Source organism: Helianthus annuus, chromosome 11, assembly GCF_002127325.2.
Source record: "Helianthus annuus cultivar XRQ/B chromosome 11, HanXRQr2.0-SUNRISE, whole genome shotgun sequence".
Taxonomy (NCBI): domain Eukaryota; kingdom Viridiplantae; phylum Streptophyta; class Magnoliopsida; order Asterales; family Asteraceae; genus Helianthus; species Helianthus annuus.
Genome location: NC_035443.2, coordinates 152,059,276 through 152,081,188, shown reverse-complemented (window position 1 = coordinate 152,081,188; position 21,913 = coordinate 152,059,276). Strand labels below are relative to the sequence as shown.

Genomic DNA, 21,913 nt, shown 5'->3' with positions numbered 1-21,913 from the left:
ATCGTTTGTGACTTATACTTGCTCAGGTAAATACATTTTGACTTATTTTCCCTATACGGGCTTGGGGTACGGTATTTAAAATACCGCTTGATCGGGCGCACAAGTCCTGCTCCTTATAGGTGTTCAGTCTTGAATAGCTTGTGCGACTTCGTTTAAACAGTTTTGTCTTACTTAAAAGGCTTTGGGGGGTTGTTGACCGTGTCCCGGATATCCTTGGCATTATCTTACGAGATGGCCACGACCAGAGCACGGGGTGTAGGCGTACACCCGTCGTGTATAACTCTTTAATGTGGTGTGTCAATTAAATCTCTAGCCCGGACAGTAGATCCCGGGCCACCAGAGATATAAGTGCATGTAATTCGTTCACAAGTTTATATTTTATAATTATCCCAAGTTAATAAAATATTTATGCCTTGTGCATTTAAATAAATTTTAAATCATTTTCAAAATGAGTCGGTTGATTTGTATTTACCAGTTTAAACTGACGTATTTTTCCCAAAAGATTAAGTGCAGGTACTATACGGAAATAGGCTGGCTGTTTCCTAGAGAGCGTCCACAATAGTCTCGCAAACTCGGACGACATTTATCTGTTGAACTATTTAATTCTTATTTTATTGATCCGCCTGTGGATCCGTTTCAACTACTTATGATATTATTATGTCATTTTAATTAAAGTTGAAATGTATCTATTCTGCTTCCGCTGTGCATTATTATATTGTGTTGATTGTCTATGACGATGCCAACTACGTCACTGTACCCCACACCGGGCCCACCGGTGACACGTGGAAATTGGGGGTGTGACAGGTTGGTATCAGAGCCAACGCTGAGTGAATTAAACACTAGTCTTTTGTGTTTAATCTCAGTTACACAATTGCACATTCCTCGATTTTCGAGTCTAGACAAAGAACTTAGGAAATGTTCAACATTTCGTTTAATTTACTTTTATTATTTTGCATTGTCTTATATATTTTGTTGTGCAACTTGTTTGACTTTTGACAGGATCAGGATGCCGCCAAGGATGAGAGGTCGTGGAGGATTTCCTACATCGCACGATCATGAGGCTGGTCCCTCGCATAGGCGGGCTCCATCTGCTACACACAACACAGCCGCTAACGACCTTTGGAGGTCTTTTGCCGAGCCTGCTAGGCATTCGGTTTCCGCGAGCACTTCTCCGTCATTACCCCACTCGTTTGGGCCCCATTCGGAGAACGGGCCCCATGATTCGCTTGGATCATACATACCGTTGCACCAGTCACCACACCAGCACCCAGCGCCAGCCTACCAGGGTTTGTATAACCCTAATGCTTATGTGGAGGAGCCAGTGGGCCATAACCCACTTGGACAGGAGGACCACTTTTCTGGTGGTCACGAGATGGACGTAGACGAGGAGACGGACCCTTCGCTCCCACCATCAGGTACACCAAACCACCCGATTGAGATATCGGATGGGTCGCCATACACAGGATCACCATTTAATGGTGTGGACAGCTTCCAGGAGAGGTTCAAGCAGCATGATTGGTACTTCACCCCTAGCCACAACTCTCCGATGCTTCAATCACTCCATGGTACTCCGATGCTCCAATCGCTCCATGGTTCGCCGGTGCACTCACAGCACCACTCGCAGCAGCAGCAGCTCCAGCAGCAGCCGCCTCTACCGCAGGACCTATCTGAGGCCCTGTGGCGTGACGTGATCACTCCGTCACCACCGCCGCCACCAGTTTTACCTCCTCCGCCTCAGAGGCCTAGGAGGAATGCGCGCATGTCTACGCGCGGAGGGATTCGCATAGGCACCCCTCCACGTGTTAGTAGCAGCCGCTACACGTCTCTACCCGGGGAGTCTGAGACAGGGGAGTCTCAGCATCCCGTATCGGAGGTTACTTCTGTTCCGATTCCGCCTCTGCCGCCGCAGAATTTTGGAGAGCCGATTCCGGCTTATGCTAGTGCCGCTCAGTTCAACCCGTTCGAGCAGGTATTCCCTCAGGGTTATGATTACACGGGAGACCCTTATTGGCAAGCTGTGAACTACAGCTCACTCCCACATAGTGGTCCACTTGGAGACCCTTGGGCTGCTGGCCCATCTACTTTTGGTTACCCTCCGGGTTACCAGCAGCCACCGCAGCCGCAGCCTTACCAGCCGCCGCAGCCGCAGCACTACCAGCCACCGCCACCGGCGCCTATGATGTCGCCGCCGCAGGTTCAGGAGATCCTGCAGGGGATTGATAGCATGCGACGCGAGTTTCAGCACAATATGCGAGAGGATCGCCGACGCACCAGTGGCATGTTTAAGAAGGTATTCGATTTGCTCAAGGGTAAGAGCAAGAAGGATCGTTGAATCCTTCGATTATTATTTCATATACTCATGTCCCTGCGTGGACATTTATTCCAGTACTCTACCCCTGCGTGGGTATGTTATCCTGTTAACCCCTGCGTGGGTTTGTTTTATTTTATTTTGTTATTGTTGTACTTGTTTAGCCCCTGCGCGGGCATGTTATTCATGCTAGTTATGTTATTTCAAAGTCCCGTTTAGGGCAATTATGTACTGGTATTTTATTTAAAATTTGAAATGATTAATTTGAATTTCTCATTTTATTTATATGCATGAATAATATTAAAATAATGGAAGATATCAATTTTTATTTGATTTGCCATTTTATAAGGATCTTAGTAAGGTATAACCTAGCCTGAATGCCTTATTAACAGGCCTGGCCCTGATGGTAAAACCTGGTTGAAAGGATTCAACTCCCTGTTAACATCTGAGAACATGTTAACATTCTGGGCTAAGCGTGATCTGTAGAATCACACGACCCACCTTTTATAAATTATCTACAGATTCTATCTGTATACAAGTCTATTAATGGCTTGATACCTACGGGTTATGACTAGGTCATATAGTGGCAGTTGTGGTCTATGACTCCCTGCCTAGTAAAAGAAATATCTACAGATTATATCTGTACACAAGTCTATTAATGGCTTGATACCTACGGGTTATAATTATGTTATATAATGACAGTTGTGGTTTATGACTCTCTGTCTAGTAAAGGATTATTTGTTTAATTATACAATTTATAATCCTATAAAAATCTAAATTTATAATTTAGTAATTGTCCATGTGACTAGGCCTATGGTGCCAATATATATATTTTCATTCCTTGATTGCTAATAAGAGCCTGAATGAAATTTATTAAATTAACTGCTAAGGTTTTTGATACCATGGTTAATAAATCGTCCAGGACGATAATACTGTTAGGTTCTAAATAAGACCTTGTCCTTTATTGTAGCTTAAAGCTACAATGGCCAAATCGGAAGAAACCAACAGTCACTCTGGGGAACGCTCAGATAATGCAAAGATTCACGTTACCGGTGCAGAATTGCAAGCACTGATTGATAATGCTGTCGCCAAGGCTATGGATAGGCAGTTCAAAGAATCTAGTGGTACTCAGAGTAGAACCCGCTCAGTGACGCATGTCAAGGCTAAGACTCATTCTGGGGCTCATAGTAAGCCGCCGTCTAAAAAGAGTGAGCCAAAGAAAGTTGAGGGTGATAATCATTCCTCCAACCACAGCAGCGTCCCAAAGCAGGAGATTGAGCTGAAGCATGACACGTACAGCAGGTCCTGTACGTACAAATACTTTGTATCTTGCAAGCCCATGGATTTCACTGGGGAAAAAGGAGCCGTCGACTGCATGACGTGGATTGACGAGATGGACACTGTAGTTGATATCAGCGGGTGTGCTGATAGGGACGTCGTGAAGTACGTGTCCCAGTCATTCAAAGGAGATGCATTAGCATGGTGGAAGTCACTCCTACAAGCTGCCGGTAAGGCCACACTGTACGGTTTGTCATGGGAACAGTTTGTGGCCCTGATCAAAGAGAACTTCTGTCCGCAGCACGAGGTCGAGCGAATCGAATCGGATTTTGTATCCTTAGTCATGAAGAACCTCGATTGTCAAGCGTATCTTACTACGTTCAACACGCTGTCTCGTTTAGTGCCTTACTTGGTGACCCCGGAGCCGCGTAGGATTGCTCGATTCATTGGGGGTCTGGCACCGGAGATTAAAGCCAGCGTCAAAGCTTCAAGACCTACAACATTTAGATCCGTAGCGGATCTATCCCTCTCCCTCACTCAAGACGTGGTTAGATTGAGAGCCATGAAGAGCTCTGAGGAGAACAAACGGAAACGTGAGGATGACATCTCACGAAGATCTGAAAAGCGACATAGAGGGAACAACGACCACAGGAAAGGGTCGGGGTCTAGGAAAAATGATCATCAGTCGGGTGAGAAACCCAGATGCAAGATCTGCAGGAGACACCACTTTGGGAGGTGTCGGTTAGAAACGAAATCCCAGTCTTCGGAGAAACGATGTGGAATCTGCAAGTCCACAGATCATAAAGCTGTGGATTGCAAGAAGATGAAGGATGCAACGTGTTTTGGTTGCAACGAGAAAGGGCACATTCGGCCCAACTGCCCAAAGTTTGCAAAGAAGGCCGAGGAAGGAAAGAAGACTAATGCGAGAGTCTTCATGATGGACGCAAAGGAAGCAGTCCTTGATGATAACGTCATTACCGGTACGTTTCTTGTAAATGATGTTTTTGCTAGAGTCTTATTTGATTCAGGAGCTGATAAGTCGTTTGTAGATGATAAGTTTTGTAAACTGTTGAACCTTCCTGTTAAAACCTTAAGTGTGAAATATGAGGTGGAATTAGCCGATGGAACCTTAGAAACCGCCTCAACTGTTCTAGATGGATGTGTTATATCCATTAGGAATCATTCTTTCCCGTTATCCTTGCTTCCCTTTAAGCTAGCTGGATTCGACATAGTGATAGGCATGGATTGGTTGTCGAGTGACCAAGCCCAGATTCTGTGCAATAGAAAGCAAGTAATAGTTAAGACTCCGTCTGGTGAGTCACTTACTATTCAAGGAGATACCCAGCATGGATTGCCTGAGCAAGTGTCCATGCTCAAAGCATCCAGATGCATGCAGAAGGGATGTGTCATTTATATGGCACAAGTTACCATTGATGAGCCGAAGCCGAAGATTGAGGATATCCCTGTTATCTCGGAATATCCTGAAGTATTTCCTGAAGAGCTACCCGGGTTGCCACCGGATAGACAAGTGGAGTTTCGGATAGATATCATTCCAGGCACTGCACCTGTAGCAAGAGCACCATACAGATTGGCACCAATGGAGATGAAGGAGTTGAGGACGCAGTTGGATGATCTGTTAGCTAAAGGTTTTATTAGACCTAGCTCATCTCCTTGGGGAGCGCCAATCTTGTTCGTTAAAAAGAAGGATGGTTCGATGCGTCTGTGCATCGATTATCGTGAGCTTAACAAGGTCACTATCAAGAATAGGTATCCGTTACCCAGGATCGACGATCTGTTCGATCAGCTGCAAGGAGCAAGCTACTTCTCAAAGATTGACCTCAGGTCAGGTTATCATCAGTTGAAGGTCAAGGAGGAAGACGTACACAAGACCGCGTTTAGGACTCGTTATGGACATTACGAGTTCCTAGTGATGCCGTTTGGGCTCACTAACGCACCAGCCGCGTTCATGGATCTCATGAATCGCGTCTGCAAGCCTTATTTAGATAAGTTCGTCATCGTCTTCATTGATGACATTCTTATCTATTCGAAGAGCCAAGCTGATCATGAGAAACACCTTCGTTGTATTCTCAAACTTCTGCATCAAGAGAAGCTTTATGCCAAATTTTCGAAGTGTGAATTTTGGCTTCGAGAAGTCCAATTTCTTGGACATGTTGTAAGTGAGCGTGGTATCCAAGTAGATCCCGCTAAAGTAGAAGCAGTCATGAACTGGCAGGAGCCGAAGACTCCTACTGAGATTCGCAGTTTCCTCGGATTGGCAGGATATTATAGGAAATTCATCGAGAACTTCTCAAGGATTGCTGCGCCCCTAACTTCGTTGACCCGTAAGAAGATTAAGTTTGATTGGGGCCCTAAGCAGCAGGAATCCTTTGACATTCTGAAGCAGAAGCTGAGCAATGCGCCAGTATTAACATTGCCCGATGGTATAGATGAATTTGTGGTGTATTGTGATGCATCACATACTGGCATGGGTTGTGTACTCATGCAGAAAGGCAAAGTCATTGCCTACGCTTCTCGACAGCCAAAAGTGCACGAGAAGAACTACACCACCCACGATTTGGAATTGGGTGCGGTTGTATTTGCATTGAAGCTATGGAGACATTACTTGTATGGAACCAAGTGTATCATTTATTCGGATCACAAGAGTCTTCAGCATCTGTTCAATCAGAAGGAATTGAACATGCGTCAAAGGCGATGGATGGAAACTCTAAATGATTATGATTGCGAGATACGATACCATCCAGGCAAGGCAAATGTGGTTGCCGACGCCTTAAGTAGAAAAGAAAGGGTTAAACCGATCAGAATCAATGCCAAGCGCATTGAAATAAGAAATAATTTGAATGAAAGGGTGTTAGCTGCACAGAAGGAAGCTGTGCTGGAAGCTAACTATCCTGCAGAAAAGTTGGGAGTAACTGAGGAGCAGTTATCCCACGACAAAGATGGAATGTTACGACTAAACGGACGAATATGGGTTCCAGTATACGGAGGACTTCGGGATGTTATCCTCCAGGAAGCCCACAGCTCTAAATACTCAGTTCATCCTGGAGCTGATAAGATGTACCAGGATTTGAAGTCAAACTACTGGTGGATTGGTTTGAAAAAGTCCGTGGCCGAGTATGTGGCCAAATGTTTGACTTGTGCGCAAGTCAAGGCTGAGCATCAGAAGCCGTCAGGTTTGCTTCAGCAACCTGAAATTCCCAAGTGGAAATGGGAAATGGTGACAATGGATTTTATCACCAGTTGCCAAAGACGAAAAAGGGAAATGATACCATATGGGTCATAGTTGACAGACTGACTAAGTCAGCTCATTTTCTACCCATCAAAGAGACGTATAGCTCAGATATGTTAGCTCAATTATACGTCGATAAGATAGTAGCGCTACATGGTATACCTATATCTATTATCTCTGATAGGGATACTAGATATACGTCGCATTTTTGGAAGAGTTTCCAACAGTCGTTGGGCACTCGTTTGAATTTTAGTACGGCTTACCATCCTCAGACCGATGGTCAGAGTGAGCGTACTATTCAAACTCTGGAAGACATGCTTCGCGCATGTGCGATCGATTTGGGTGGTAGTTGGGATAAGAACTTACCACTGATTGAATTCTCCTACAACAATAGCTACCATTCCAGCATAAAGGCTGCGCCTTTTGAGGCCCTATACGGTAGGAAGTGTAGATCGCCCATTTGTTGGGCAGAAGTTGGAGATGTCCAGTTGTCTGGACCAGATATCGTCTTTGAGACGACAGACAAGATCATTCAGATCCGTGATCGTTTGAAAGCTGCCAGGGATAGGCAGAAAAGTTATGCGGATCCTAAGCGCAAGGATTTTCACTTCGATGTGGGTGAAAAAGTATTGCTCAAAGTATCGCCTTGGAAAGGTGTGATGAGATTTGGAAAGAAAGGCAAGCTGAGCCCGAGATACATAGGATCGTTCGAGATAATCGAACGTATCGGGTCAGTCGCTTACAAGTTAAACTTGCCTGAAGAGCTTAGCGCCATTCATAATGTGTTTCACATCTGTAATTTGAAGAAGTGTTTCGCTGACGATTCACTGGTTATACCGCATACAGATATACACATAGACGAAAGTCTAAAGTTTGTTGAAAAACCTTTGTCGATTGAGGATCGACAGGTGAAGAAGCTTCGAAGGAAGCAGGTGCCTATTGTAAAGGTCAAATGGGATGCCCGTAGAGGACCCGAATACACGTGGGAAGTGGAATCCACGATGAAAGAAAAATATCCCCATTTGTTTGATTAAATCTCGGGGTCGAGATTTCTTTTAAGGGGGTGAGGATGTAACACCTCGAAAAATTTCGTCCAATAATGTATTGACACGTGTCATAAGGTTCCGTTATGTGAAAACATACTTTAGAGGGACTAAAAGTGACAAACAGTGAAAACTATGGAACGTAAGGGTCCAAAGTGTCAACAATGGATAAATAGACTCTATGATGACCCCACATAATGTTTATAACCTTTAACGGATGGTTCATGGATCATACGACGCGGAAATTGCCCAAAAGTGAAGTATTGTAAACTATAGGGGCCAAAAGTGTCAACATGTTTAATTTATACCTCTGAGTGAACTTTTGGCAGACCCGAAGCTTTGGATAGCTAAAATATACTCACTAGAATATGGGGTAAAAATTTCATGAAGTTTCGTCAACGTATGAGAAAGTTATGGCCAAAACCGTACATAAGGGACTAAAAGCGTCAACGTCGAATTCAGGGCTTTTCGGTTGAGCGCAAAGTTATCCGAGGGCATTACCATGTTGGTAAAAGTCCTAAGGTCCTTAAAAACCAAGTTTGGGGGTTTACGAGTCGAGAAAAATAGCCGAAACATCGCGTACAAGTTCAGGGGTCAAAGCTGTCAATACACGAAAGTTGTTTGGCTGAAACAGGGGTCAGGCGACCCGCCTGGGAAAGCCCAAGCGGGCCGCGTGGGTTGCCCAGCGACAGAAATCGTGTTTGGGTCAGATTTGGGTCCGATTTTGAGTTGCTAACAGCTGGTCTTGCCTCCAATTGCACCAATTAAGAGCCATGCATGCCTACCATCAACAGTAAACCTCAGAATCTCAGCTTTAAATCCGAATTTAGCTCATTTCTTGACATTTACAATAGTGAACAAGAACACCAAGACTTGCAAGAGCTCTCAAAGCTTCTCTGGAGATAATCTGAGCATCAAGGCCGACTTCTAGTGTCCACTAAACATCTTTAGGACCATTGTAAGCATTCAATTCGTTCTCTAATCCATTCTTGTTGTGATTATTAGTAAAAGTCAAACTGGGTGTTCATAACCTTTGACTTTCTGATCAAACGGATTTCTTTCAGTAATTTCTCGAATTGAAACTTGTTATAGATTAGTATTTATGTGGGAAATAAACCCTCTAAAGGGTACTAACTGATTCCCACTACATGCATGCTTAATGTCGAGTCAAACCTATTTCTAAAAAGTCAACAGAAGTGATTTTTGTGAAAAATGACATGATTAATGATATAGATGACATGCAACCTGATTGATCATTGGAAATAACTTGTAATATATATATAAATGTGTTTTAATCATCATCAACTCGACAATCTATAGTATAGCCACGAATCGGAACCGAAAGTCTTGTAAAACGATTATTTCGTAGACTATCGATTCGGATTCATACATGCATGTTCGAGATCTGTATTGGAAAGTATTTTTGACTATTTATATTTTAGTTAAACTTTCTGGAATTTTCGTTGATTGAGTCTATGTTTAGCCTATTCGAATGCATGTTTCCGGTTTATGCATAAAGTTGACTATTTTGCCCTTTTTGATTTAAAACGGGATTTTTGGAAAAGTGAAAGGATAGAAATCTTTATTTTTATTATATAAACTTGCACCGAAAGTTTCGGATCAGTTGATGGTCCAGATTGTGAGTTATGGCCATTAGCGTAAAACTATATTATAAATTTACATAAACGGTCCTTTTCGCATAGAACCCGTTTCTGGCCACGTTTTGGTACAAAACTTTTTACCAACAGAAGTAATATAATATTTTGGGAATTTTGATGATTTTTAATTAATTTTTGGCTGAACGGATCCTAGATCACCTAGTCCTTTCGGCTTATGTCGGTTTTGACCATTTTAGCCATAAAATGAGTTTTACACCTCCTTTTGACCCGAAACCTTTTTCTACTGATTTTGTATGATGAATAAATTATTATAAGACTTCTGGAAATATAAAAATCTCAGATTTACTGTGAAAACCCGAAAACGCCCTTAAATCGTATTTTTAGCATTTTAAGCGCATAGTAAGCGTTGTACTTGTTTTAAACCTATAAAACTTATACCTACTGATGTAAATCACATATTTTCATATAACAACAGTAAGTATGATATTTTGAACTCAGGTTTCCAGTTTTGGCATTTTTAGCCCTTGTGAAATTACTAAATTACCCCTACGGTGCATAGTTGGTTTTAAATGATATATTTGGTATATGGGTCATACCCTACTGATATAATATGTTATATTAAGTATATTTACTGTATGAACCAGACCCGAAACTCAGATTTCTAATTTTACCCTTGTATTATCTTTTAAATGACCAAAATGCCCTTCTAAGGCATAAATTGAGTTTAAAAATTATCCCGGGCAATATAGAACATAACTTACTGATATAATATCATATTTTAAGCATATTACATCAGGGAACTTGCATTTGAATCTTTTGGCTACCCGTATCGCCCTTTTTGCGTTCGGTTCGGTTTACGTAACTAGTTTGCGTAAATTGACCGAGCCGGGTCAAACGATATCATTTTTACTTCAAAATCCAGAATGTATTTAGTATACCCATATTATACAAGTATTCAAACTTGTCGGGTCTAAATCACATTCTATCCGGTCTTTCGCTTAATCGTGCGTAAACCGTATCATTCCTAAAACTAACCGGTCAAAGCTTAAGCTTAAATAAAAGGCCGTTAGGAATCTAATAGGTTAATTACAAACCTTTGTTCCAGATTAGGAAGCCCGGTAAAAGCTACCACCACTTATCGTTTGTGACTTATACTTGCTCAGGTAAATACATTTTGACTTATTTTCCCTATACGGGCTTGGGGTACGGTATTTAAAATACCGCTTGATCGGGCGCACAAGTCCTGCTCCTTATAGGTGTTCAGTCTTGAATAGCTTGTGCGACTTCGTTTAAACAGTTTTGTCTTACTTAAAAGGCTTTGGGGGGTTGTTGACCGTGTCCCGGATATCCTTGGCATTATCTTACGAGATGGCCACGACCAGAGCACGGGGTGTAGGCGTACACCCGTCGTGTATAACTCTTTAATGTGGTGTGTCAATTAAATCTCTAGCCCGGACAGTAGATCCCGGGCCACCAGAGATATAAGTGCATGTAATTCGTTCACAAGTTTATATTTTATAATTATCCCAAGTTAATAAAATATTTATGCCTTGTGCATTTAAATAAATTTTAAATCATTTTCAAAATGAGTCGGTTGATTTGTATTTACCAGTTTAAACTGACGTATTTTTCCCAAAAGATTAAGTGCAGGTACTATACGGAAATAGGCTGGCTGTTTCCTAGAGAGCGTCCACAATAGTCTCGCAAACTCGGACGACATTTATCTGTTGAACTATTTAATTCTTATTTTATTGATCCGCCTGTGGATCCGTTTCAACTACTTATGATATTATTATGTCATTTTAATTAAAGTTGAAATGTATCTATTCTGCTTCCGCTGTGCATTATTATATTGTGTTGATTGTCTATGACGATGCCAACTACGTCACTGTACCCCACACCGGGCCCACCGGTGACACGTGGAAATTGGGGGTGTGACAGTTCGAGGTCTAGATTGAGAGATATGCTTGATAGCGTAATTAAGAGCTTCTTTACTAGTTAAGTAGCGTAAATTACGTATGGCCTATTAGAACCCAAATTTTTATACCAAACCTTTTACCCTCTGTTATAAAATAATAAATTAGGATTTTTGGAGATTTTTATTTATTTTTAGGCTGAGCTTAACCTAGTGTTCTAAGAATTATTCGGTTTATGCCGGTTATACCCTTTTCGGCCATAAAATGAGTTTTACTAATCCTTTTGACCTCAAACCAATTTCTACTGATTAGTTATGGTAAATAAATTATTTTGAGCCTTCTGGAATATTAAAAATATCAGCTTTTTACAGAAAACCCGGAAAAGGCCCGAATCGCCCTTTTTAGGTATATTTAGCGCATAAGCGTGCTCTAGAACTTCATTAGGCTTAAGGATTTCAACCTACTGATATAAATAAGGAATTTTTATATTTTGAATAGTAGGTAAATGTCTTAAACTCAGATTATCATTTAAACCCTTTTTACACCTTGTAAAATGACCAAAACGCCCTTGTAAGGCATAATTTTGGTTTAAATCCGTTTGGGGCATAATGAAAGATATTATTCTGATATCACAACATATATTAAGCATATTAACTTCAGAAACTTGTATTTGACTCTTATGGTTACTCGTTACGCATTATACGCGTTCGAATCGGCTTGTATGACTAGTTTGGTCATTTTAGCCGAAACGGGTCAAGCCATATCATTTTGGTTTCAAAATCCAGAATGTGATTATATTACCCATATTAAACAAGTATGCAAACTTGTTGGGTCAAAACCACATTCTAAAACGGTCTTCGCCTTATTATGCGTTTAAACCGTAATCTCCCTTTATAACTAACCGGTCAAAGCTTAAGACCCGTTAGGATTCTAATAGGTTATTAAAACCTTAATTTCCAGATCTAGGAGCCCAGTAAAAGCTACGTGCACTCGTTATATTTGGTTATACTTGCTCAGGTAAATACGTTTAACTTATTTTCCCTATACGGGCTTGGGGTACGGTATATAAAATACCGCTTGGTCGGGAAGTTGACCATAACCGGTCTTGGTTATGTGCAGTCAAATGAACCCGTTTAAAAATGCTGTTTTGTTTGTTTAAAGCCTTTGGGGGCTTAATGACCATGTCCCGGATATCCTTGGCATCATTCAAAGAATGGCCACGACCTTAGCACTCGGGTGTAGGCGTACACCCGTAGCGCTGTATAACTTTTATAATCGTCGGCACGAGAGAAGTCTCGCGGCGAAATTATATTAAGTGGTGTGTCTATTAATCCTTAACCCGGTATGCACCCGGGCTACTGAACGCAGAATAAACATGTAATTCTTTTACAAGATTATTAAGCAGAATAATTGTCCCAAGTTATCAAATGTTTTGTGCCACGTGCATTTAAATCAATTTTTAAAACCTTTTTAAAATGAGTCAGTTAAATTGTATTTACCAGTGCAAACTGACGTATTTTCCAAAAAGACTAAGTGCAGGTACTAAGCGTAATAGGCTGGTCACTCCTTAAGCATCCATAGAAGTCTCGCAAGCTTAGGATGCATGAAGTCTGTTGAAATGAAGTTTCCTTTTTGTTTGATTCCGCCTGTGGATTATATTTCGACAATATGTGATACCTTGATATTACAATATTAATATGTTGAAATAAATCTATTTTTGCTTCCGCTGTGCATTTTAATTTGTGTTGTTTGACATACGACGATATCAACTACGTCACGTACTCCCCCACCGGGCCCACCGGTGACACGTGAAAATTAGGGGTGTGACAAAAACTTATCCTAAATTTTCTAAAAAAAACTGATACAGACCAGTTCTGCTAATTGTACCTTAACATTTTAAATAATTCTTCTTGTTGTTGTTGTTTTGCAGCTTTACGTCGTCAACTTTGTTTACCACACACAGTAAGTATCAAATCTTTGAACTATCAAATCTTTGAACTGGCTATCTATTCTACCGGATATGTTTCATACATAACTAAAAAGTTGGATATATTTAGAAGAAAAGATGGTGAGTGCCGATAGCAGTTGGGGATTTGTAAGTATCTCGGTTTACATATTACTAAGTTAAGGTAATCGGGTAATTCTTAACAAACTAATGGGTATATCCAATAAAAAACAATATTAGCCCCTCAAAATTTGGCATTAACCAACTTTAGCCCCTCCACTTTAATAAAAAAACAATTTTGGCCCCTCAACTTTGGTAATGACATGTTTAGACCCTCAACTTTAAAAAAGACATGTTTACCCTCTCATCTTAGTTGTTACTTTAGACCCTCAACCATGTTTAGCTCCTTAACTACACATCACTTAGCCCCTCAACTTTATTAATAATCAGCTTTACCCCCCTCAACTTTAAAAATAACATTATCTTTAATAGACACTGCAAATTCGCTGACCGGTACTCCAGATTTCACCATAGCAATAAGTTGCTCATCTGAAAATGCATCATAACTATTTTTTCTATGTTTGAGGCCTGAAGACCCGCGTTTAATATGTTGTATTCCGAAATACTTGAGCAACTTATCTCTTCCCCCTGCATCGCTAAGCTTTTTACTGACATGAATAGCACTTACGATGTGCTAAGCTCATGGCAATTACGTGAACTATGAATCTCCAATCTCTTGTGAGCCCATTTCTTTTTATCTCTTTCTTTTGTCTAAAGTCTCATGCGTATCCCATGCCACGAAAACCGTCCAAAACATCGTCCTTGCTCAAGCTGATCGGATCTTGTGCGTTATCTTTCAGCTTCAAAACCTTGCGAATCCTTTCTTCCGTTACGACTATCTTTTTGTTGCGGACGGTTGCAGATATCCCTCTGGCATTGTTGATAGTTTCTGGTTTTGCAGTTTGCCAGAAGTCTTGAATATGGATTCGGTTAACGAGAACTTCTGTTTCAACCGCGTAGCCAGTCCTGCTAGACTTTACCCATCTTGCCACGTCCTGGAAATCCTGTGGTTCTTGCTCGAGATTAATACTTTGATTGTGCTTTAACGTCTTATCCCACTCAATAACTTTTACCATCATGTTTTTGACACGAGAAACGAGGCAAGTTAGAAAATTTTCGAGATAAAAATATAATATTTACAATGAAATACTATAAATAAACACAGATTTTAAAAAGATTATTTACAAAATATTTACATATTATAAAAGAAAAAAATATTAAGTTATAATTAAAAGTTAAATTTGGTATTTACAATAGTTAAAAAAAATAATAAAGAGTTAAATTCACTGACAACCCAGATGGTTGTCTTCGCTGATAACAGTTTTCGAGATCAAGCTATTTCGCCGGCTACATCATCGGGTAACTAGAGTTTTCGCCGGCAATACATATAAGATCCCAATGTAATTTCGCTGTTAGTTGTCGGCGAAGGTAGGTTCTATTCCCGAAGCGATCGAGCAGCGAAGACACTTGTCTAGGTCGCTTTACCGGCGAAATAAGTTATTTCACCAGTTGCTTGAACTCGCATTCATGACTTTTAGAATTCCCTGATTTATGGTAATTTCGCCAGCTTCGCCATATTCATATTTAATATAGCTGGCATCAAACTTTTCTTGAAAAACCCTTGTTAAACCCCCAACTGTTTTCACCGATTGATCAACACCGATCACTAATATCACAAGAATTCATAACAATGTTCAACAATCTTAAAAAAATGATGATTTCTGTTATAATCTTTCTCAAAAACATCTAATTATCTACTGATTCATGACATAAGTTTCGAGTTCAATAATTAGACATAAGATCTTGAACACTTAATCATCGATCAGGGAGATTTGTAGGTGAAGAAGTAGTGCGGATTACCTATTGTCTTGACCAAAAGCAATGAACACAATGTAAGAAGCATTATGCTGATCTGTCCTCAAAGCCTTTCTTCAACGGGCTAGTCGAGTACATCGTCTCTGGCCCCGTTGTTGCCATGGTTTGGGAGGGCAAGAACGTGGTCACCACCGGCCGCAAAATCATCGGTGCTACAAACCCTGCTGACTCTGCTCCTGGCACCATCCGTGGTGATTTTGCAATCGACATTGGCAGGTATGATAATTCATCATAAGTCAAAATCTCTTACTGTCTTGACTTGAAAAGTCAAAGGTTGACCATTGACTATTGTGATCACACTTGACTTGTTTGATGTGTGCAGAAATGTGATTCATGGAAGCGATGCCGTTGAGAGTGCGAGGAAGGAGATTGGTCTGTGGTTCCCTGAGGGTGCTGCCAATTGGTCAAGCAGCCTTCACCCATGGATCTATGAATGAGTGTGATATGCTACCACCACAACCCCTTTATTAGTTGCTTTGAGGGTGTAATCTATTTTCGACTGGTTTTGTTTATGGACTGCGTCAGGCGTTTTCTGCGTGTTAAATCGGATGGTCTCTGTTTTGTTTTCATGTTCGTGTCTGCTGTTGGTTTTGGTTTGATTTTTCGCACCATCCACCTGTGCCAAGCGCGCAAAAAGTTTTAATCAATCTTTGTCATTTTCTTTGTTAAGTTGTGTTTTCAACCATCCTAGAGAAATAAAAACAAAGATATTGTTTAACAACTAGAAAATATACAACTTGAACAAGCACATTTTATGCAAAAAATGTTGTTCTATAAAACTGTCTTAGAAACTATACAAATTTGGCTCATATCAGAAACAATAGAACACATTTTAACGTACCATACCGAGTATATTTGGTACCGGTACCCACTTTTAGGGATTTTTCGGTACCGAATGGGTACCATGCTCATTCGTATTTCACACACTTAACTGATAAATCTAACCTAGGTCAGTGATAAGGACCACCGTAGTTTAAAACTTGCAACGACTGGGACCAACTCAGTAATTATTGAAGCCTTGGAACCAATTCTGTGGAAATTTGCAAATCACAGGGACAAACCAGACATTTAACTCATTATAAGACCATGTGCAGTGGGGTGTTTTTTTTTTAAATTCACAAAAAACGCCCAAAAACGCCCAACACCCATTACATAGGGCGTTTTTTTTAAAAAAAATTCAAAAAAGCCCCCTTGGCGTGGTTTAATGCACGCCCAACACTCTTCTCTTTGTCCAATCATCTTTAATCTCCTTTTTTGTTATCCAATAACATTTTAGGTGTTTTTTCTTTATTTTATTTAATGCCCTAATAATGCCCCATCCCCACTACACCCATTTTAGAAAACGCCCAATAATGCCCCTTTGCTGACTGGACTGCCACATGGCGTAAAATGCCCTACGATGGGGGCATTATCTTCCCCTTTCACTACACATGGTCTAATAAAAAGGCTGCAGATGGTGACACTGTGAATAATTAGTGTCATCATTTTGCAGATTTATCTACTGTTAATTTCCATGATAATTTCTTTCTTGTGAATGATTAGTATCATTATTTTTCAGATTTTGTTTGTGATCTCAAAGCATATGTTTTTAAGTCTCTTGCTTCAGACACTTATGTAATGTTTGGTGAAGCGAAAATAGAGGATCGGAACTCACAGTTGCAGAGTCGGGTAGCAAAGCAATTCAAAGCGCCTAACCTTAGTAACGTTTAATAAACCCCTGAGCCAACAGCCATGACTCAAGGTGATGAAGATGTAGATGAGACTGGGGTGGAGGCCTATGGCATCGAGTTGGTTATGACTCAAGCAGGAGTCTCAAGATCAAAGTGATCGACTCACTGTCATCTTCTTTTATTGTTCTTTCAACGTTCGAAACTATTTGATCGTGTTTGTTATCTATAGTGCATCGACAATTGGGTCTTTGAAATTGTTTCCCTGTGTTGTTACACTTAGTTTTGTCGTAATGGTCCATTTAAGTTGTATTCGATTATTGTCTCATACAAATGTATACGGGTCGTTTTAACCAATTTAAATTGTATTATGATTATTATATCCACATAAAGTGTGCAACAAGACTGCGTTTGTAACTTGTCAATCAAAGCCGAATGGAGCTTTGTATGGTTCGACGGTTGAGCAACATGTCAAAATGGTTCGAGACTTCCGAGTTGAAATGGTCTACAATGTTTCATTCCACGAATATTGCAATATTACATCAACCTTTAAACCAATGTTTTAAAAACCGGTAAATACCGGCCGGTTATACCGGTATTACCGTTTTCGGATGTAAATCCGGTTCGAAACACCCCGGTAAGTAGGAGAAACGGCATAAACTTTGTACCGCCGGTAAAATCCGGTATACCGGTTTGAACCGTTATACCGGTACCGTCTCAAGTCTGTTTTTATTAGGATTTTACTTTTTATCGTCTCATCTCCATGTTTACTCTTTCCTTTAACTTAACAACTTTTAATATTTCATCTCCATCGATCAAAATTCAAAACTTGTTTCATCACTCCATCACTCGTGACTTGTTCCAGAGTAACATCACCCCATCGTTCGTTCCAAATTTCCATTTTAATCCATTTTTGGATTATTTTTTGAGTTAATGTTGTAATTTTTGAAATTATACAATTAACTAGTCAATCCGGTTAAACCGTCCAGCACAACCTGATTGAACCGGTTAAATCATTTTTGTGGCTAATCCGGTATGATTAAAAAACCGGATTTTAAAACATTGCTTTTAACACTTTCTTTGTCCATCATTTTTAACTTTTTTTTGTTAACCATCTCTTTTGAAACATTAATTTTATAATGTAATCAACCGTGTATACACAAGTCTATAACCTAATATTATTTATATAACCTAGTATTATTTATAAGAATTTACTTTTACAAATTTTACATCAAACCTACGTCTTTTTTGCGGTTGGAATTACGGATCAAATACATGGAATTACATAAATTATATATAACAATTCACAAATAACATATTACTATGGCAAACATTAATTCATTGATAAGAAAATAGAAACTACACCTGTCATATAGACTGAAGTTCTAGTACAAATCTTTAAACAAAGAAATCACGACAACATCCGTATTTATTGGATTCTAATTTATTGAAAAGATAATAAAAACTACACTTGTGACAATATATGTTTGTGGGACCGATAGTTTCGAACCAGTTTAGTCACATAATTTTTGTTACCATCTTTGTAACAATTTAATTCACATAGTCTCGTCTCTGCATGAATGATTTCCCTAAACCAGAATCTTTAGAAAAGAATAGAGGATCACCAGAAAGTACAACAGCCATATTTCGTTTGGGATATTGAGATCATTGTTTCGGACTCAGACACCTGTGCTGCATCGTCCCTGCCATATACCGATCAAAATCACCGTTACCATTGTTACGATGACATCTTGTATATGTGATATCATTTATGTATTGCTGAAACAAAAATAAAATCTAAACAAACATACCTTTTTTTGTTTTCTTGGCCATTGAATAAATTGCCATAATCTTTAAACAGAGAAATTACGGTCAATAAATTCACACAAAACAATCCATCAAGTATTTGATCCACAAGGTCCCTCTCAAACCACGGATTCACATCCATTTACACCCACATGGACAATGATCGTCGACTCCTGCAATTTGACAAGCAAAAGACTTATTAAAAAATTGCAGAAATTATAAAAGAGTAAAAAGAGCTAAAAGTGGAACACAAACCAATTTTTTAAGGTCATCTACACGACATCTACACATGACGGCGACACCTCAATCTTATAAAGGAGCATGGTTTAGGGTTTGAAGGAGGTTAATTACTATTATACCCATAGAGGACTATAAAATAACCTTACCTGACATTGTAAAAGATATTGTACACGGGTTGTAAAAGATCTAACAGGGGTTTCCCGTTAGTGGGATTAGGGAGTAGTGCTTTCACAGTGGGTCAGGCTGCTTTAAAAGCTGCTTCGGGTAAAGTATCAAGCATGAGAAAGCGTGCCTTGACAACCAGCAGGTGTTTATCCCATTTGCTTTTGATACTTTTGGTTTTCTGGCGCCAGAGGCTGTGGACCTACTTAGTCGAGTTCAAAGGGTCATACATAGTAATGTTATGACCCCGAGATCTATGGACGTAGTTTTTAAAAGGCTTAGTTTTGCTATTCAAAAAGGGGTAGCGGCACAGCTTGTTGCCCGTTTACCAACTATCTCGATGTAAATTATCTATTTATTAATAGCAATTTCATTGAATTAAAAAAAAACATATTATTTTGTTTCACATGCAAATTACTTTCCGAAGCCTTAACAAAAGAGTACTGTTATGGAGATTAATTATTCTAACCTTTTAACTCGTTTAACACAAAGATGAAAAATGCACCACCATGAAACTAAAAGAATTAGGTTTTATGTTGTAATATTTTACTTGTTTAATAAAAGAGCTGGGTATAAATTGACATGTATAAATGTATAATTGTTTAACCTGTTAACTAAACATATCAACATGTGTAAGGGTTATGGTTAATTTTGTTTACATATATATGGGCATGGATCATGTTCGGCTTGAACAATTCAACCCTCCACCTTGAAACCCGTTAACCTGACAAAATTCATGATTGACGCCCTAAAAGATCTATATTTTATATGCAACACAAAATAAGCTATATGTTAGTATGTTACAAAAATTTTATTCCATGTAAGTAGGGATGTTCAAGATCGGATAATCCGCTTTTCGAATATCCGAAAATCGGATATCCGAAATTTCGGATTCGGATTCGGATATTCGAATTTAGAAAAAAAAACAAAAGAATTTGTTTCATGCATATGATTAAATCCAAACCTGTATTCAACAATGTTTAAATCCAAACCCGGATCAACACAACCAAGTGTTTAACATAAAAAATAATAAGCATTCAAACTTAAATAATCCAAAGTTTCAAACAATCACAATCATTTAAAACAAGTCAAATCCGGACATAAATCTAAAAGTAGTTCACCAACAATCAACAAGTTTACTAAAGCTTTCCTAATCACTTCTTGGTTAAATTCCTTATTTTCAGAAACCAGTTCACACTTGTTGTTTTCATCTGGAGTATCCATTGGAAATAGCTAACCCTACAATAGCAAGTTTTACTGTATTCTATTACATTATGTAGAAAAGGAAAACAACAAACAAATAAAGAAGCCAAAACAGCAAACAAATAAAGAAGCCAAAACAACAAACTAATAAAAAAAACTTTTATAAATGTTATCACTTTACTAAAAACCTGAACTGTTATAGTGTTACCATATGTTATTACCTTACTAAAACCTAGGGCTGACAATTGGGTACCTGTTAAGACACGATTAGACCTGTTTGACTGAAAAATACACCCTTTGACTTTTTAAATTTTTAAAATAATTAAAATTATAATGTTAGGATCTATCATTTATTCATCTTTGTACATAAAACATAAAACTGTTTTATAAACATGAGGTAGAAAGTAGTTAAACGGGTCGTAATCATGTTTGAAACTTATGTTGTACGCGTCGTCAGAAACCTGTTAAACCTGTTAAGACACGATTTGCCAGCCTTACTAAAACCGGAACTCTTGCTAAAACATCAACTAACACAGCAAAAACAACAAACTAATAAAAAAGCCTAATTTGAATGATTACCTTATGAAGACGTGAACTAAAAAACCCAGGAATAGACAAGTATCTACAACCAATTAGGAGTACAAGTTAGATATACACATACATACATCTAAATCGAGCAAATCAACTGTTAGATTACAAATCGGATGTTAGATCACAACGAAATTAAAGAGCACTTACAATTTTTTTCACATAGGCGATAGGCTATCGTTGACCGAAGACATGAAATGGAGTAACGTCGCCGGTGATTCAGGTGGGAGAGGGGCGACGGCTTGGAAGAAACACAAACCCTAGTTTTTTTCCTTTGAATTGTCTTAGAAGTAATGAATGTGCTTATGATATTAAGGATTTAAGGTAAACTAGTATTTTGCCCGCCGCGCGTTGCGTCGGCGCCCGACGAGTGGAAATATATATTAAGACAAAACACGATTCGTAAAACGCAGTGCGTGAAATATAATTACAAAAAAATGTGTAAAACACAAAGGTAGATATAAAGTGTAAAACATAATGCATTGGCATTTGGAAAAGTAGGAGTTGTAGTCTAGGGGTTACAATTGCAACTTTTTTAAAGTTGGGCGGGTGTAAAAATGGAGTAATAGTGCAAGAGATAAAAAACAAAGTCTAAAAAAGACAATGTAAAAGTATATAGGTGGTGGCGAAAATGTTTAAAAGATGAGGGGTGTTGGTGGATATATAAAAGAAAAGGGTTGTTGGCGTAACTGTGTAAGAGCTAAGGGGGTAATGGTGGAAAACCAAAGTAGAGGGTTGATGCTGACAAAGTTTGAAAGATGAAACGCAAAGTTAAAAAGTAGATGAAAACCGTAAATTGCAAAAGAAATTGGTATTTAAGAAACAACACACAAAACATAAGGGCCGAAAACGTAAATTAAGAAAAAAAAAAGAAAATTCAAATGTTGGTAGGAAAAGACAAAAAAAAAAGAAAAAAATTAAAAAAAAAGAAGAGCACCGACATTGCCTTTTTATAG

The 21,913-nt window shown here is 39.1% G+C and overlaps 1 protein-coding gene and 2 long non-coding RNA genes across 3 annotated transcripts in view; 1 reads left to right on the top strand and 2 right to left on the bottom strand.

Moving 5' to 3' along the window:
- LOC110890832 (nucleoside diphosphate kinase A) overlaps nucleotides 1-15,960 on the top strand; it is a 47,560-nt gene extending 31,600 nt beyond the window's left edge. Inside the window, exon 4 of the mRNA XM_035979205.1 lies at nucleotides 15,614-15,960. Coding sequence (XP_035835098.1) covers nucleotides 15,614-15,728 — 115 coding nt within the window. The 3' untranslated portion in view covers nucleotides 15,729-15,960. The remainder of the gene's footprint in view (nucleotides 1-15,613) is intronic.
- A 2,339-nt stretch (nucleotides 15,961-18,299) lies between these two features.
- LOC110928269 lies at nucleotides 18,300-19,007 on the bottom strand. Its single transcript, XR_002586252.2, has 2 exons — nucleotides 18,770-19,007; nucleotides 18,300-18,661 (listed from the first exon to the last, which is right to left on the bottom strand). It is a non-coding gene; the product is annotated as an uncharacterized LOC110928269 (long non-coding RNA).
- A 1,108-nt stretch (nucleotides 19,008-20,115) lies between these two features.
- LOC110928268 lies at nucleotides 20,116-21,260 on the bottom strand. Its single transcript, XR_002586251.2, has 3 exons — nucleotides 21,108-21,260; nucleotides 20,949-20,991; nucleotides 20,116-20,405 (listed from the first exon to the last, which is right to left on the bottom strand). It is a non-coding gene; the product is annotated as an uncharacterized LOC110928268 (long non-coding RNA).
- Nucleotides 21,261-21,913: the final 653 nt, after the last annotated feature.